Source organism: Nasonia vitripennis (genome assembly GCF_009193385.2).
Source record: "Nasonia vitripennis strain AsymCx chromosome 1 unlocalized genomic scaffold, Nvit_psr_1.1 chr1_random0012, whole genome shotgun sequence".
NCBI lineage: Eukaryota > Metazoa > Arthropoda > Insecta > Hymenoptera > Pteromalidae > Nasonia > Nasonia vitripennis.
The window spans coordinates 814,554-830,385 of NW_022279600.1; the positions used below are offsets into that span (position 1 = coordinate 814,554).

A 15,832-nucleotide genomic window follows, 5' to 3' on the forward strand; every position below is an offset into this window, starting at 1 on the left:
GACATTTGTTCGTCAGACATGATTTCAATTGTTGGGATTATAAATAAAAAATGAAAAATAGCGGCCAAAAGTAAGTTTAAATTACTACTTTTCAAGTTATTCTTTATTTCGAGAAATTGGTATTTGAAGCATAATTTTCTAACTATATGTTACTTTTTTATAGATCAGTGTATGAAAGTTTTTGGAACACCAAAGAACTGGGAAACCATATTTCATTACGGTGTAAGGAATAAATGTGGCTATCACAGACAAAGATTAAAACAAAAAATAAAGTAGTAATTATTAGGGATTCAATCCTGCACTACGTATTATTTGTATGGTTTGAAACCAAAAACGTATCCAAAAGTTATATTTATATAATGTAGGAAAAACGAGTCAAAATTGTGACTCATTGACGTTCTCTGATATTGTTTATGTATTCTCAAGAAGAGAATTGTTTATGTATTCTTACAAAGTGCATTTTCGCAAGTATGTCAAATCGCTATAAATAATATGAGACATAAATAAATGTTACTTCAAATTTGTATTTAGATATTATTATTTTGATTGCTCCCTTTTAATTGTATGTAATTTTTTAAGGGATTTTCTGAAGAATTTGTTGTAGAAATTAATGTATAAATCAGCAAAGATCCCTGCAGGAAAGTCTGCAGAGAAGTCAGAAGAGATCTCTACTGAGCTGAGCATATAATAATGTCTGCAGAGAGTCCCAATTCCCTGCAGAGAACTCTACAGAGATCTCAGTAAATTTTTCTGCAGGGATCTCTGCAGATTTCTCTGCAGGTTTTTTTCGTAAGGGAGGTGGGATCGAACCTAATGTTCCCGACACATGTTGACTTCACGTATATATTACCTTTCCATCAGAACGTTATTACATTTTTATTTTGTTAAAAACTTAACTTTACATTTTTCCGCTTTATTGCATTTTGCCATTAAATCTCAACGCTTCTAGAACTATCATATAACATTTCTTCTAAGATGCTTCTTAATTACTAAAAAATCATAATTAAAGGAATATATTTTATATAATCTGAGACGGCAGGCCCCGCCCGGAAGATAAGAGAGCAGCAACAGATAAGGCGTAGGCAAATTACCGACCGAGTGTTAATAGCCAGTGTAAATAGTAATGTAATAATCAAGTGAATAAACGAACATCATTTATAAATACAATATAATACTGGCTTAATCCCTTAATTAAATATTATCATCCACTCCTTTCCCCCCTTCAGATGTTTCACCGAATCAGGATGGTAGTACCCTGTTCTATATAATATACACGCGAGCATATAATACCCGGACCGAGCGACGGCCGGAAGAAATTTTACTTGCCAATCTAGGTAAATTAAGGTTATACCGGGCGAAAGCGGACCGAAAAATTTAACACAAATATATCGAGTGAGAATCTTTGTTCTGCATGCAAACCCTGCTTCTAACTTCCATTTCAGTCAGCCAAGCAGAGAATCATCCCGCCACTCTCCGCAGTCCGCAGTAAGCGGAGACGCTGAGTCAGCCGAGGCCGATCCTCGTCGTCAAATCGACGACTTTTGTGACACGTTAGCTCCTTGTGCGTCAGCCCGAAGCTTAGCAGGTTTCATTCAAATAAATAACGCGCGAGCTAGAAGTCAACATGTTACAACACTATACAGTATTGTAACATGTTGACACACAATATACAAAAGAACCCAACAGTTGATTATGGTTGGCCAACGAACCTGCTAAAACCGTCACTTCAGCCAACAGTTTACCGTTGGTAAGCATTTCTACCAGGGCATAAATATACGCTAATAAATGTAGTGAGATTAATTGTATATATATCAAGCATCAAGCATAAAAGTTCAGCAGGTGAAATAAGATCAGCTGACTAGTGGTTATTTAAAAAAAGGTTACAATTTTCAAAAATATTATTTTAATGCACACTTGCCGTCCCGTCGTCTTATAGTCTACGACGTGTACTGACTTTAAACAACTTATTTATTACTTAACGATCATTCCCCACACAATTATGCACATTTATCGCCTTTTTAATGAAAACAGAGAAATTCAATAAAACACTTCATCCATACGCAAAAGTTTATGGTAAAAAAAGAATCGTAAAGCCAATCTGATTCCAAAAATTCTTAGTATTTTTGCTAATTATTAAATTTAGCTTGAGATTTTTTCTTTGCTGTAAACTTGGACGGATAAATTTTAAAGATTTTTACAATATAGCAAAACTCCTTTTAGATTATAATAAAAAAATGTTGTAATTTTAATATGATTTTACAGATTTACACCTTAATAAAAACAATTAGAATGTTTCATCAATAAATTATAAGAAGACGCGACGGCAAGTGTGCATTAAAATAATATTTTTTGAAAATCGTAACCTTTTTTTTAATAACCACCAGTAAGCTGATCTAATCTCACCTGCTGAACATTAATGCTTGATGCTTGACATATATAAAATTGATTTCACTACATTCATTAGCGTATATTTATGCCCTGGTAGAAATGCTTACCAACGGTAAACTATTGGTCGAAGTGACGGTTTTAGCAGGTTCGTTGGCCAACCATAATCAACTGTTGGGTTCTTTTCTGCTAGGGTGGAGACTCAACTTATAGTTGCCAACATTTTACCTTGTAAAAAGTGTTTTTCAAACTGATTTTCTACCGGTTTAATGCGTTTAATTAAAGTTCAGAATTACTATGACTTCTCTAGAGCCTTATTATCTTGCATATCTTGTCTTTGAGGACCTGCTGCTGTTGCTATTGAGCAACCTAGATCATTTCGGACGTGAGGGTCTTGATGATGCTGGCGGATAGCGGCGGTAGGCTTGGATTTGTGGCCGGGTGTCACGGATAAGCTAAGCTTGAGGTTGGTCGGACTTTCGACACTGCCGATCTATGGGGGCCGCGTTGGCTCCTTGTTGACGTCTATCGTCTTCTCCACGTCCTCGAACATGATCAGACGTTCCGTCATAAACTCGTTCTCATCCTCTCGTAAAGTTGAAGACGAGCTCATAGGTTTTCCGTGGATCGCGGTGTCGATCTCGCTCTTCTCTGTTGTGGCAGACCTGCATGTCCTAAAGCGATGTGCTGGTGCCCAGTTTCCAATCCACCGATATGAACCAAGGGTCACAAGATGTTCACACGTCGTGTTTGTGATGATCCACGCGAGTGCTTGCGTCGAGTCTTGGCAGATATTTTACGTCAAAGTTTTGACACATTAATTTTGTCGAGAAGGTGCACTAGCGGTAGCGCGAAGGTTCTTTGATAAACGTATGACTATGCACAATCACGCACAATAGATTGCTGTAGATAACCTTATTGTAACCTGAGGTAAAAGTACCAATGCTAGAACAAATTTGAGGGGTTTTTTAGAGTTGATAGTCGTTTAAATTAATAAATGTATATTCATAGGTAATTCATACATCATTTTGAAGTTCACATTTTTACGAATTCAAACGAAATTTCAAACTTTGATTTAGACTTATTGCTTCCTCCTATAGGAAGCTTTGTAATAGTAAAATTTTAAGTTTCGTCAAAACTTCTAGAAAATACTTTTTGGTGTGTTAGAAGTTCAAATTGAGTGTTTTTAGAAAATGTCCGTATGGATGTGTGTGTGTATATACCGCAATATTTCAAGAACTACTCCGTCAATATCAATCAAATTTGACATGCATATCTATTTTTGGATTCTGAATTCGGGAAAAACTGTTATTTTTTATTTTCTCAACTATTTTTTATATGGCAATTTTTTGATTTTTGAAAAACACTATTTTGAATTTTTTTCAATTATCCCATTGTTACAAACAATTTAGCTAAAATGCATTTCAAAGAAAATAAAATTACCTACTTTTCCTCATTTGGTCCTCGGAATCAACCGCTTTGTTTGGCAGATAAAATGAAAAAGATGATTTTTTTTTAAATTCATATCTCTAAAACTAAACATTATAACCTAGCAAAAAAAATTATGTCGATAGGTCACTTGTTATACTATATTTCATTAAAATTTCAAGTGATTTGACTACTTATTTTTTTCAATAAGAAAACAAAAACTAAAAAAAAATGAGTTTTTTTGTGCCTCGATTACGGACGTAAAAAGGCCTTATTGCACTTGAGATTTTGGGAAAAAGTAGATATTTTATGTGTGTTGGCTAAGTTCATTGCGCAGCTTTTAAACTTCTATGGTTCTTAAAATATCAAGATTTCAATTTTTTTTTTTTAATTTTTTGATACCTTATATCGCCAAAATAATGTAGTCAAATGCTTCAAAATTTTATTTGGTGATTGACCATAAAAAAAAAACTATCTGCTGCTAAAATTTGAAATTTTGATTTCGTCAAGCGGTTCTCAAGTAAAGAGCTAAAAAGTAAAAACCGATTTTTCTCAAAACTTTTGCATCCTCTTATAGGAGTATCGTTGCACGTTGTTAAAGTACCTCCCTATGAATTCATGTCATACTGATATATATATATATATATACAGGGTGAGTCATTTTAATCTTTAATCTCAATTATCTCGTTGGAAAAGCATGCCAGCGAAAAAAGTTTCGGGTAAAAGTTTAAGGATTTTTCCCTGGCTATCTGATGATGGCCTTGACAATGTCATTGAGCATGACCTTCAAGGTCATTTGAAGGTCAAATCGATTTTTTCAAATAGAAACCCCTACTTTTGGCACCAGAAATGGAAAGAGCGGGAAATTTTACGTTCGAACATGTGATTTTGGAAACAAATCATCTTTTGTGCGGAAATTACCTTTGACATCAGCCGAACCCAGGATGCACAATCGAGAAGGTTGTCAAAAGGATTTAGCATCCCATTTTTTGTTTTATTTTTTTTGTATTTTTTTTTATTTGTTTTTTTTGTTTTTTCCCTTTTTGTTATTTTTTTGGTATTTTTATGGAATGTTAACTGGGTTAACCATTGATTAATTGTTCGAAATTACCGCGGTTTTGTTGGATGCAAAGATCAAGTCGAGCTCTGAATTGTCTTATGGTTCTAAGTAGAACCTCTCGAGGGATTGCTGCACAAGCTGTACGAATGCGTTCGATCATATTATCTCGCGTTGTTGGCCGTTGAGCATAAACATCATTTTTAAGATATCCCCATAAGTAAAAATCGGGAGGGGTTAAATCAGGTGAACGAGGGGGCCAGGCAACTGGGCCACCTCGCCCAATCCACCTACCATTGTAGCGGGTGTTTAAATAATCACGAACAATGCGTGCATAATGTGGTGGTGCTCCATCTAATTGGATCCACATTCTTAGCCTTGTGGCTAGGTCTACATTTTCTAGTAATTCAGGTAAAATGTCTCGAAGTAATCTCAAAAAGTTTACCCCATTCACGTTCTCTTCAAAGAAATAAGGACCAATCAAATAGCCATTGATGATTCCACACCAGACCATAACACTCCAGCGGTATTGATTGTCTATGGGCCTGAACCAATGAGGATTTTCATCTGACCAATAATGGCAATTATGTCTATTCAATTCTCCAGTGTTTCTGAATGTTGATTCATCTGAAAAAAGAACGTGCCTGAAAAAGTCTTGATCTTGTTGAATCATTCGTATTGCCCATCGACAAAAACGTACTCGCAAAATCATATCATTTGGAGTTAACTGTTGTGTTAATGTTATGTGATAAGGATGATATCTTCTCGCTCTCAATATTCGGGATGCTGTTGATTGAGGTATACCTATTTCTCTTTCTATTTGTCGAGTACTAATGTGAGGATCAAGATGAATAATCGCTAGAATGGTAATAACAGGAGGATCGTTTTCGTCGTATTCATGATGACGGCGTTGACGAACAAAAGCTCCATTTCGAGCTCTCTGAGTTAAGGTTTGAATAGTAACATTACTTGGGTGTCTCCTATTGGGATAGCGTTCAGCATAAAGTCTGGCAGCTGCTGCATAATTATTTCGACTTTCTCCCAAAATCATGATCATATCAACGATTTCGTTGGGACCATAATCAGCCATGATCAAAATAATTTGTTACAGACCAGTAAACAGGGAAACAGATTTTTTTCAATAATAATTATCGATTTACAAGAAGTAAAAAACACGATTAAGCTTTTCTGCACTAATTTGCTATCTACATAACTGTTAAGAGTAGTTCACTCTCAAAAATTGACACTAATACAAAATAATGGAATGACTTAACTCATCAAGAATTTTGAAAATTGACACTAATACAAAATAATGGAATGACTTTGAAAATTTTTGAAAACTGAAAAAATTACGAAAATTTTAGAAAATATTGAAAATTTCTGGAAATATTGAAAATTTTTTCATTTTTGAACGCATGTCACTCTCTTTTCATTTATGGGGCTAAAAGTAGGGGTTTTCATTTCAAAAAATCAACTTGACCTTGAAATGCCCTGGAAGATTCTGTTTAACGACAGGGTCAAGATGACCATTCGTCAGCCGGGGAGAAAACTGAAACTTTTGTGGGTAACATTTTCTCCTTGAATGCATTCGAGTTCAGCTAACCAGTTGTACTGTTATCGGCATGGCCAATGACCTTGACCATTGAATTGAAGGTCAAGGCAAGGTCATATTCAAACGTAAAATTTCCCGCTCTTTCCATTTCTGGTGCCAAAAGTAGGGGTTTCTATTTGAAAAAATCGACTTGACCTTCAAATGACCTTGAAGGTCACGCTTAATGACATTGTCAAGGTCATCATCAGATAGCCAGGGAAAAATCCTAAAACTTTTATCCGAAACTTTTTTCGCTGGCATGCTTTGCCAACGAGATAATTGAGATTAAAGATTAAAATGACTCACCCTGTATATATATGTGAATAAAAATTGACGGCAGCGTTCGTATTCTATAATAAAAAAACAGAGGGGTCTGCAAACTTTTAGACAATAAACCTTACAATTTCATACATTAGCAGGCAGAATATACTGTATATTAAAACAATATTTTATTTATTAGACCTATAAATTTATTTAAAGGAAGCTACGTGCCGATGAATTGGCAGCGGTTTTTTTTAGTAATAATAAAAAACCGCTGCCAATTCTTTGACACGTAGGTTCCTCCAAAAAACTTATAATTTCAATAGATACAATATTGTTCAAATATACAGTATATTAATGATTTTTTAAATACTTTCAATTTTAATTATTTTACTGCAGAACCAATATAATTGGTAGTTCTAAAATCTGGTCTGTAGAAGTAAACTCTGTCGAACTTAGAGCATTCTCATTTACAGATTCATCTATAGGAATTTCATTTATACATGCTGACGTTTCAAGCGTAATACTGTGGTTCTCAGTATCTTTATCTAAATTTTGTTGCGTAGATCCTTTGTCACTTTCAGCAGGGGCTGATATTATAGCGTCTGCTAAGATTTTGAACTGATGTGATTTTTGGTAAAGAGCGGTTATTATGTTTAACACTTGTATCGGTTTTATCTAAATATGTAAAACATCTAAATGATTGTAAATAGATTATTTGTAAATATATGTACAATTATAAATCACTTATTGATAGATGATTATATACCATTATTTTTGTGCTTGATACCAAGCCAGTAATCGTAGAGTCCCTTCTTTTCAATATTACCAGTCCATTGACCCCTTGCTTCAGCATTATGAAATTCTTCTAAAGTTTAAGAGTCTTAAGTTTGCTCAAATACTTCCAAAAATTGATTTGCTTAATCTTGCTGGTGTATTTGATTTCCTTGATTCCTTAATTATTTTACTGCAGAACCCGTCACAATATCAAATGATATAATTTCCATGAACAAATTTAAACCTCAATATTTTAAATACCATAGGGGTCTCATATCCTCATAAAATTATGAATTGTCTTAAAACATTCTAAACTTTAGTTAGCGAGTTAGATGGTTTAACAAAAATAGTACTTTTTAGTTATATAGGGTATACCGGGTGAGAGACAAAGAATTTGAATTCTGTTTTTTTTTTAAACTAAACGGTTTTATAAGCTGCAAAAAGAACTTATCCGAGGTGATCAAAAGATCGATATTTTTGCAAAATTTCAACTTGACTAAAGCTTTTTTACTCCCGTAATCGTACGACATAGAAAACGCATTTTTTTAGTTTTCGATTTTTAGCTTGAAAACTAGTCATTAAAATGGTTTAAAATTTTCCAGCAAATATATATTATTGTTTTTATTGTCAAAAAATTTTTTTTAAATGTTTGACGATTTAATTTTGAAAATATTAAATTTTATTGAAAAATAACCTTTTTTTATTATAAAAATTGAACGGAACGGTCAATCTGAAAAATCTTGCAGAAAAAAAGTAGGCAATTTTATGCTCTTTTAGATACACCATCGTTAAATATATTTAATAAATCATATAAAAAAAAGCAAAAATATTTTTTCAAAAATGATTAAAATTATTAAATTAGCTATATGGTCATAAATAATCAGAATCATAAAAAAAAAATTTTTGAATTCAGAATCAGGAAACATATGCATGCCAAATTTTATTACGATCGATCGCGTAGTTCCAGAATTATGACGGTATACACACACACTCAGCCATCCGCACGGACATTTTCTAAAAACGCATGATTCTCGTACTCCAAACACCTCTAAATGCGTTTCTAAGAAGTTTCGGCGAAACTGAAAATTTTACTATTACAACGCTTTCTCTTAGGAGGAAGCAAAAGTAAATCACCTATTTGACTACAATACGGAACAACAAAATGATGCCTTGTCCCCATGTTCCATACCTTTTGTACATAATAAGCGTTAGACATTATAATAATTTTCTTTTATTATAATATTTTGAATTAACAGGGTTCATATCAATAAATTATAAAATTGAATAACATAATTAAAAGTACTTATACTTTTATTCGATATAAAAATTTTGTTTCACATATAATCTTTTACACATCAATTTTTCTTGCGTTTGTCTACGTAGAACAATATTCAAATAAGTCACTTATAATAGTTTAAATAATTATAAATCATAATTTTTTAGTTTTTATCCTTTGGATTTCTTTCATCTGAGTTTCCAACTTTTTCTTATCCTCGGCTATTTTTCTTTCTTCTCCTTGTAATTTTTTCCTCTTTTCTTTTTTTTCTTTTTTAAGACGCTTTTCTTTTTCCTTCTCTTTTTGAATCCTTAGCCATTCATTTGACGTTCCAGCTGATGGTAGTTTAGGTTTTTTAGAATTTTTCAGTTTTACTTCTTTTTCTCTGGTAATTATTGTTTAGGCAATGTAGAAACTCGATTAAAAGTTACAGGATCAGTGACATCAGTGCCTGTAATAAAACAATGTTATATTTAACCTATTATAATTAACATAATTATACAGTCAATAATTAAAATCTAATATACGTTGATTAGTCAGTGTTTTATCATTCTCCTTGTTCACTTGGCCTTCGGTTATACTCGTAGTTGGTTGAAGCTCTAATACATTATTGGTTTCAGGCAGGATAGCAATATTTTCAAAAAACTCAGCTTTCAAAGGTATTAAAAGGTTGCAATTATTAGAATTATCCATCAGTGTTAAAGGTGCTATTATTTGAGAGTTACAGCTGTTTACACTGACTGCTCCAAAGTCAGTGTTGCTAATTTCTTCAACGACCACAATATTCTCATATTCTGACTGTACAACACTTTCTTTGATAGGATTTCCTTGAAGGGATGAAATAGTCCTACGTCAATTGGCTGAAATATATGAGTTGCTTGCGGGTACAATGAGATTAACTCTATGCTTCTCTCTCTGCAAAACTTGACTAAAGGTATACTACAGTGCGATGAGTGCCCATCAATGTAAACGATAACTGGGAACTTGATTTTTTCAGTTACTAGCCACTTGTAGAATACATTTGTGAAGTATTCATAAAATTTTTCGGTTGTCATCCAACCACTTTCTGACAATCCTATTCCTCAATTACTAGGGAAACTGTCGACTACCTTCTTAGGTCCTTTGACTTTATAGGTATACAAAACCATGGGTGGAGCTCGTACACCACTGGCACTATACATAAATAGAGCTGTTACACTTTCCTTTTTGTTAGCATCTATCACTTTATATACAGTTCGAGCACCTTTCTTAGCAAGCACTTTTTCAGGCTTTGGACACAGTTGGATGTTTGTTTCATCGCAATTAAAAATACTTGGAAGTTCAACATTGAATAAATTCTTATCGTCCAAGTAACTGTGTACTTCCGCAAACCAGTTTCTTAACTTTTCCTTAGTAACAGAAGCTCGATCAAGTCCTAAATTTTTTTGCTGTGCGTACTTTCACAACAGGATGTCGTTTACATAAACCTTCATACCAGTACCTGTCTGGTCTGATATCGACAAACGGTCAGGCAATCAATTAAAGCTTTTGGGCCAAATAGGGCGTGTCACACCGAAATTGTTATTCAATTATATGTACCAAAAATCGTTTCTAGGGTTGTTGTTTAATAAAAGAAAATTATTATAATGTCTAACGCTATTCCATATTATGTACAAAAAGTATGGAACATGGGGACAAGGCATCATTTTGTTGTTCCGTATTGTAGTCAAATAGGTGACTTACTTTTGCTGTCTCCTAAGAGGAAGCGTTGTAATAGTAAAATTTTCAGTTTCGCCGAAAATTCGTAGAAACGCATTTAGAGGTGTTTGAAGTACGAATCATGCGTTTTTAGAAAATGTCCGTGCGGATGTGTGTGTGTGTGTGTGTGCATATACCGTCATAATTCTGGAACCACGCAATCGATCCTAATAAAATTTGGCATCATATATTTTTTCTGATTCTGAATTCGAAAAAATTTTTCTTATGATTCTGAATATTTATGACTATATAGCTATTTTTCAATTTTTGAAAAAATATTTTTGCTTTTTTTTAATAATATCATTTATTAAATATATTCAACAATAGCGTATCTAAAAGAGCATAAAATTTCCTACTTTTTCCTGCAAGATTTTCCAGATTGACTCTTCCATTCAATTTTTGCAATAAAAAAGGTGATTTAAAAAAAAGTACTATTTCCAAAACGTAAATCGTCAAACGTTTAAAAAAAAATGTTGACAATAAGAACAATAATATATATTTTCTTGAAAATTTTAACCCATTTTAATGACTAGTTTTTAAGCTAAAAATCCAAAACTAAGAAAAATGGGTTTTCTATGCCGTACGATTACGGGAGTAAAAAGGCTCTAAGTTGAAATTTTGAGAAAATATCCATCTTTTGATCGCCTTGGCTAGGTTCTTTTTTCAGCTCATAAAACCGTTTAGTTTAAAAAAAAACAGGATTTGTGTAAAATAGCTAGTAACCAAAAAATTGCCATGAAAAACTGATGCCAACTCCATTAACAGTATGTTTTCTCCAAGAGATGTGATGATTAAAAGAATTGTTGAATAAAATTTGTAAAATGAGTAAAAAACCGCTGCCAATTCATTGGCACGTATCTTTCTCCAACTAAATTTATAGGTACAATAAATAAAATATAGTTTTAATATATCTATATATCAAGGGTTGGATGGTTCACTGTCCAAAAGTTTGCAGACCCTTTTGTTTTTTTATTATAGAATACGAACACTAACGTCAATTTTTTTTTCACAGAAATTTACGCATGTTTACATGTCTTTCTAACCAACCTAACCATCAAAACAACAGGCTATTCATTAGATAGGTCGCTCGAACAATTTTCGAGAAAACGATTTTTACATTTTAGCTTTTTAGTTGAGAACCGCTTGACGAAATCAAAATTTAAAATTTTAGCAGCAGATAGTTTTTTTTATGGTCAATCAACAAATAAAATTTTGAAGCATTTGACTACATTGTTTTAGAGATATGAGGAATCAAAAAATTAAAAAAAAAATTGAAACCTTAATATCTTGCGAACTGTAGAGATTTGAAAGCTGTTCAATGAACTTAGCGAAAACACACAGAATATCTACTTTTTCCTGAAATCTTAAGTGCAATAAGGCCTTTTTGCGTCCGTAATCGAGGCACAAAAAAACTCATTTTTTTTCAGTTTTTAATTTCTTAATAAAAAAAAGTAGTCAAATCACTTGAAATTTCAATGGAATATAGTTTGACACGTGTCCTATCGACATAATTTTTTTCGCTAGGTTATAATGTTTAGTTTTAGAGATATGAATTTTAAAAAAATCACCTTTTTCATTTTATCTGCCAAACAAAGCGGTTGATTCCGAGGACCAAATGAGGAAAAGTAGGTAATTTTATTTTCTTTCAAATGCATTTTAGCTAAATTGTTTGTAACAATTAATGCCCGATGTTAAGGTAGAGATATTTGTAATTTTTTCAGTAACGGCGTTGATGGACACGTGAACACTGCCGCTGACAAGTACCTATACGTAGACTCGAAAAACACACTCACTACATGTTTTTATATAAATTTCAAAAAATGCCATCACAAAGTTTTTTTTAGGAAAGAAGCAAAACAAAAATAATGATGAAAATAATGCAGAAGATCAATGCCACAAGCACTTCGTTAAGGGCCCTCTGGAGTATAGATATAGCTATACAAAAAATCCTAACTTTTGAATCAATTAGTGCGCCGATGACGCTGGAAATTATCCTTGCAATTGTTTAATATACCCTTTCTACAGGCAAGCGACCTATTTCGTTGTCTATAAATTGCAAAAAATGGTTATTTAGTTATTACTCGTCTTGGGGTTAGTATAAAAACAAAAATAAATGTGTTGTTTTTACGTTTTGTTCTGACAGCATAAAAAGCATTAATTTTAAATAATCATTTTTTATTCACTGAGCTCACGAAGGTTTACGAGCTCGTTTTCCCGCAGAAAGAAAATATCAGACAATAACATACATACAATTTTCAGCTTCATCGGTGCGCCAGTTGATTTAAAAGTTAGGATGCATTATACTATTTTTTTACTATATCTATACCCCCGAGGCCCTTTAATTCTTATTTACTGTAGTTAGAATAAGTGTATTGAATCAGTAGTAAAAATAGGAAAAACTCACCTTTAAATTTGTATCTAGTAAGGGTATATCAGCAAGTTTTCTATTTTCATGGAATTCCTTTACCTCTATATTTGTATGGATCGCATTATCACTATTAAACTCATTATCTTCAATATATCTTGAAGTGTTTGGAATTTCATTTTCTTTTAGATGTAATTGATTAAATGAAATGTTATTAACTGTTCTAAATTTTGTGTCTGTAATGAATATTTCTGGTGAAAGTTGATTGTCTAAGGATCTTTTGACCATTTTTTGGTCAGCATCCGGTATGTATAAATAATTTGTATGATTTTTATAAAGCATACACGATGTAGCTGGAGGTTGAATAAAACCAAGAGGTAGCGTGAAGATGATCCAACAAGACAAGGAGGCCAAAAGAATTAATTTACCTTTCTGCCACCTACGATAAATTGGAGAAATTAATTAAATATGTATCAGAAGATAATGTAGGATTTGCATACAAATGTCCGTACTTATTTATTAATTGTGTGTGTGTGAGCGCGCGGGTGTGTGTGCGTGTGTGTGTGTGTGTATTTATTAACACTTACTGACCTGTCAGCCCATGAACCCCAAAACGGCGCACTAAAGAATTCTATAAATGGTCTTAAACCAATCAGTAGCCCGCACTGACCAGCATTCATGCCCATTTGTTTAAAATAAACGCCCATAAGTGGAAAAAGTGAGCCAAATGCTGAGTAGAAAAAAAAGTAAAACGTCTTGACAGTGAGAAGCTCTTGGTCTACAGCACCAAAGAGATACTCGATAAAATCATTTTTACCGCGTATTTTGTGCGTTGCTTCTTTTGGTTGAGGATATATACTAGGGTCAACAGTGCCTTCAGCTTCTGGATTTACAATAGGTCGTGCTCCAGGCACTTGAGGTAAATTTTGACTAGTTGAAATACTTTCATTATCGTATGTCTCTGCCTTGTAATCATATTCCTCGTGCCCGAAATTTTGCATGGTTTCGTATTTATACCTTTTCTAAAAATTTATGGATGTGTATATGACTTAGAAAACAATTTTTCTTAATATTATTGCTTTTTACGTTTTTTAGCGATGATTTTGATCCGGAGAACTGTTTTTCGCCAGCCAAGCTCTGAATCAATGACACAGTACACAACGTATTACTACACTGTTCAATCAATAAGAGAGCTACTGCGTCCGCGCATAGCGTATTTTTGTCTATCTATACCGTCATTCTCCTAACCTCTAAAATATAAAATTACAAAGAATTTTCAATATCTAGACTAGATGCATTATTTTAACGCTTATAAAAATAAAAAATATGTATGTGTATGGGATTGTGCATTATGTAAATATGGCCTATTCTAAATCTGTGCGGTCATTCATATTAACAATTCCTTAGTGAGGATAAAAAAGTATATACAAACAAATATAAATGAATACAAATGCATGAACTGAACAAAAGTGTATTAAAGTGTGTATTTCTGTTCTGTGATGACAATTTTTTTATATGTTTAGGAATTTAAAATATTTGTATACACTTTATTTACAATTATAAATGTATCAATTCATTTTTTATTTTCATATACATAAACTGTATATAACTTGTATAATGTTGTATACTTTGGCATTCGAATTCCATACCGAATTAAAGACTACTATGAAATGTATCATGACATATTACATAAATATTTCATATAATATTACAAAATAGTATAGAATAAACATTACATAAAAAATTCCATAAAATATTTCTGTATTATTACGTGCAATGTTTATAAAATTTCTATATAATTGTGCGAAGTGTTTGTCAAACTTAATCAAAGATTCTTTCTAAATCGTTTTGTAAAATAGCCTATAAAATAGCCTACATAGTGCATACAGGCTTACAGAACATTTGTTCAAACATTGTTATATACGTCTACATACAGTCAAACATGTAGGATGCTGTGCAAGACAATATATACATACATGAAAATATGTATATAAATGAACCAGTTCATAATATTGTCTGTTGAAATGTAGACAAACAATTATACGTATTTTTTTGTACAATATACCATATATTAAAATAGTTTAAAAAGATGATTGATAATATATGTACTGTCGTGAAAGTAGTAGAAAAGCAGAATATATATATATATATATATATATATATATATATATATATATATATATATATATTCTGCTTTTCTAATAATAAAACATAATATAAATAATAAAACATACATATCCCGAATTCGAATAACTTCATATAGTTTTTAATGCGTATTATTGTGCCTATAATATAATATATCTTAACAAAGATTTTTTTAAATATTTGCTTAGAAAAAGAAAAATTGTAGTACATTTAACTTTATAGTCAGAGTTTTTGCACATGCATAATAAGCAATGATAAAAAATAATAGAATTTCGTTTTAATTTTATTTTATACAATAATGTTAACTAACTATGAATCTTGAGTTTATAATCCATTATCTATAATTATATCCTTAATACTACATGTTCACGTGGTAGTAGTTGTTTTTTCTTAAACTTTTTTGAAATTGCGTTTTTTGATTATTATACATATTATTATTATCATTACACACAGCAAGAAAGATGTGAATGAAATGTTTTGAAAAAAAGCAATGAAATAATTAGACGGAATATTTCTTACACCTTGCAGCAATCTTCCATATAAAATTAATTAATTAATTACCTCAATCAACATATTTTGTGGAATCTTTACGAAATAGTTCATAAATAATCTTGGGCGAGGGTAAAAATGTTGAAAAATAAAAATTAGGAAGGGTAAAGATTAGAAATTCAAAATTCATAAACTGAGATTTTAAAATGAAAGAATTTATATAATAAAAATGTTAAATTAAAATATTGCAAAAGATGATATTTGTGGTTAAAATATTGCGAAAGGGATATTTTTAGGAATTTCTGAATTTAGATTTTCAAA

At 32.0% G+C, this 15,832-nt stretch overlaps 1 protein-coding gene across 8 annotated transcripts in view; it reads right to left on the reverse strand.

Annotated features, from left to right (window-relative positions):
- Nucleotides 1–14,744, reverse strand: part of LOC100117424 (major facilitator superfamily domain-containing protein 6) — a 380,954-nt gene extending 366,210 nt beyond the window's left edge. For 6 of the 8 annotated variants that reach the window (XR_004226442.2, XM_031921504.2, XM_031921503.2 and 3 more), the window contains exons 1-2: nt 13,469–14,744; nt 12,917–13,316 (exon numbers count right to left, since the gene is read on the reverse strand). Coding sequence is in view for 7 of the 8 variants with exons in the window: in XM_031921504.2 (XP_031777364.1) it covers nt 12,917–13,316; nt 13,469–13,878 (810 nt within the window). In the remaining variant the exon portion in view is untranslated. The remainder of the gene's footprint in view (nt 1–12,916; nt 13,317–13,468) is intronic. The other 2 variants (XM_031921502.2, XM_032601406.1) reach the window with 1 other exon arrangement.
- Nucleotides 14,745–15,832: the final 1,088 nt, after the last annotated feature.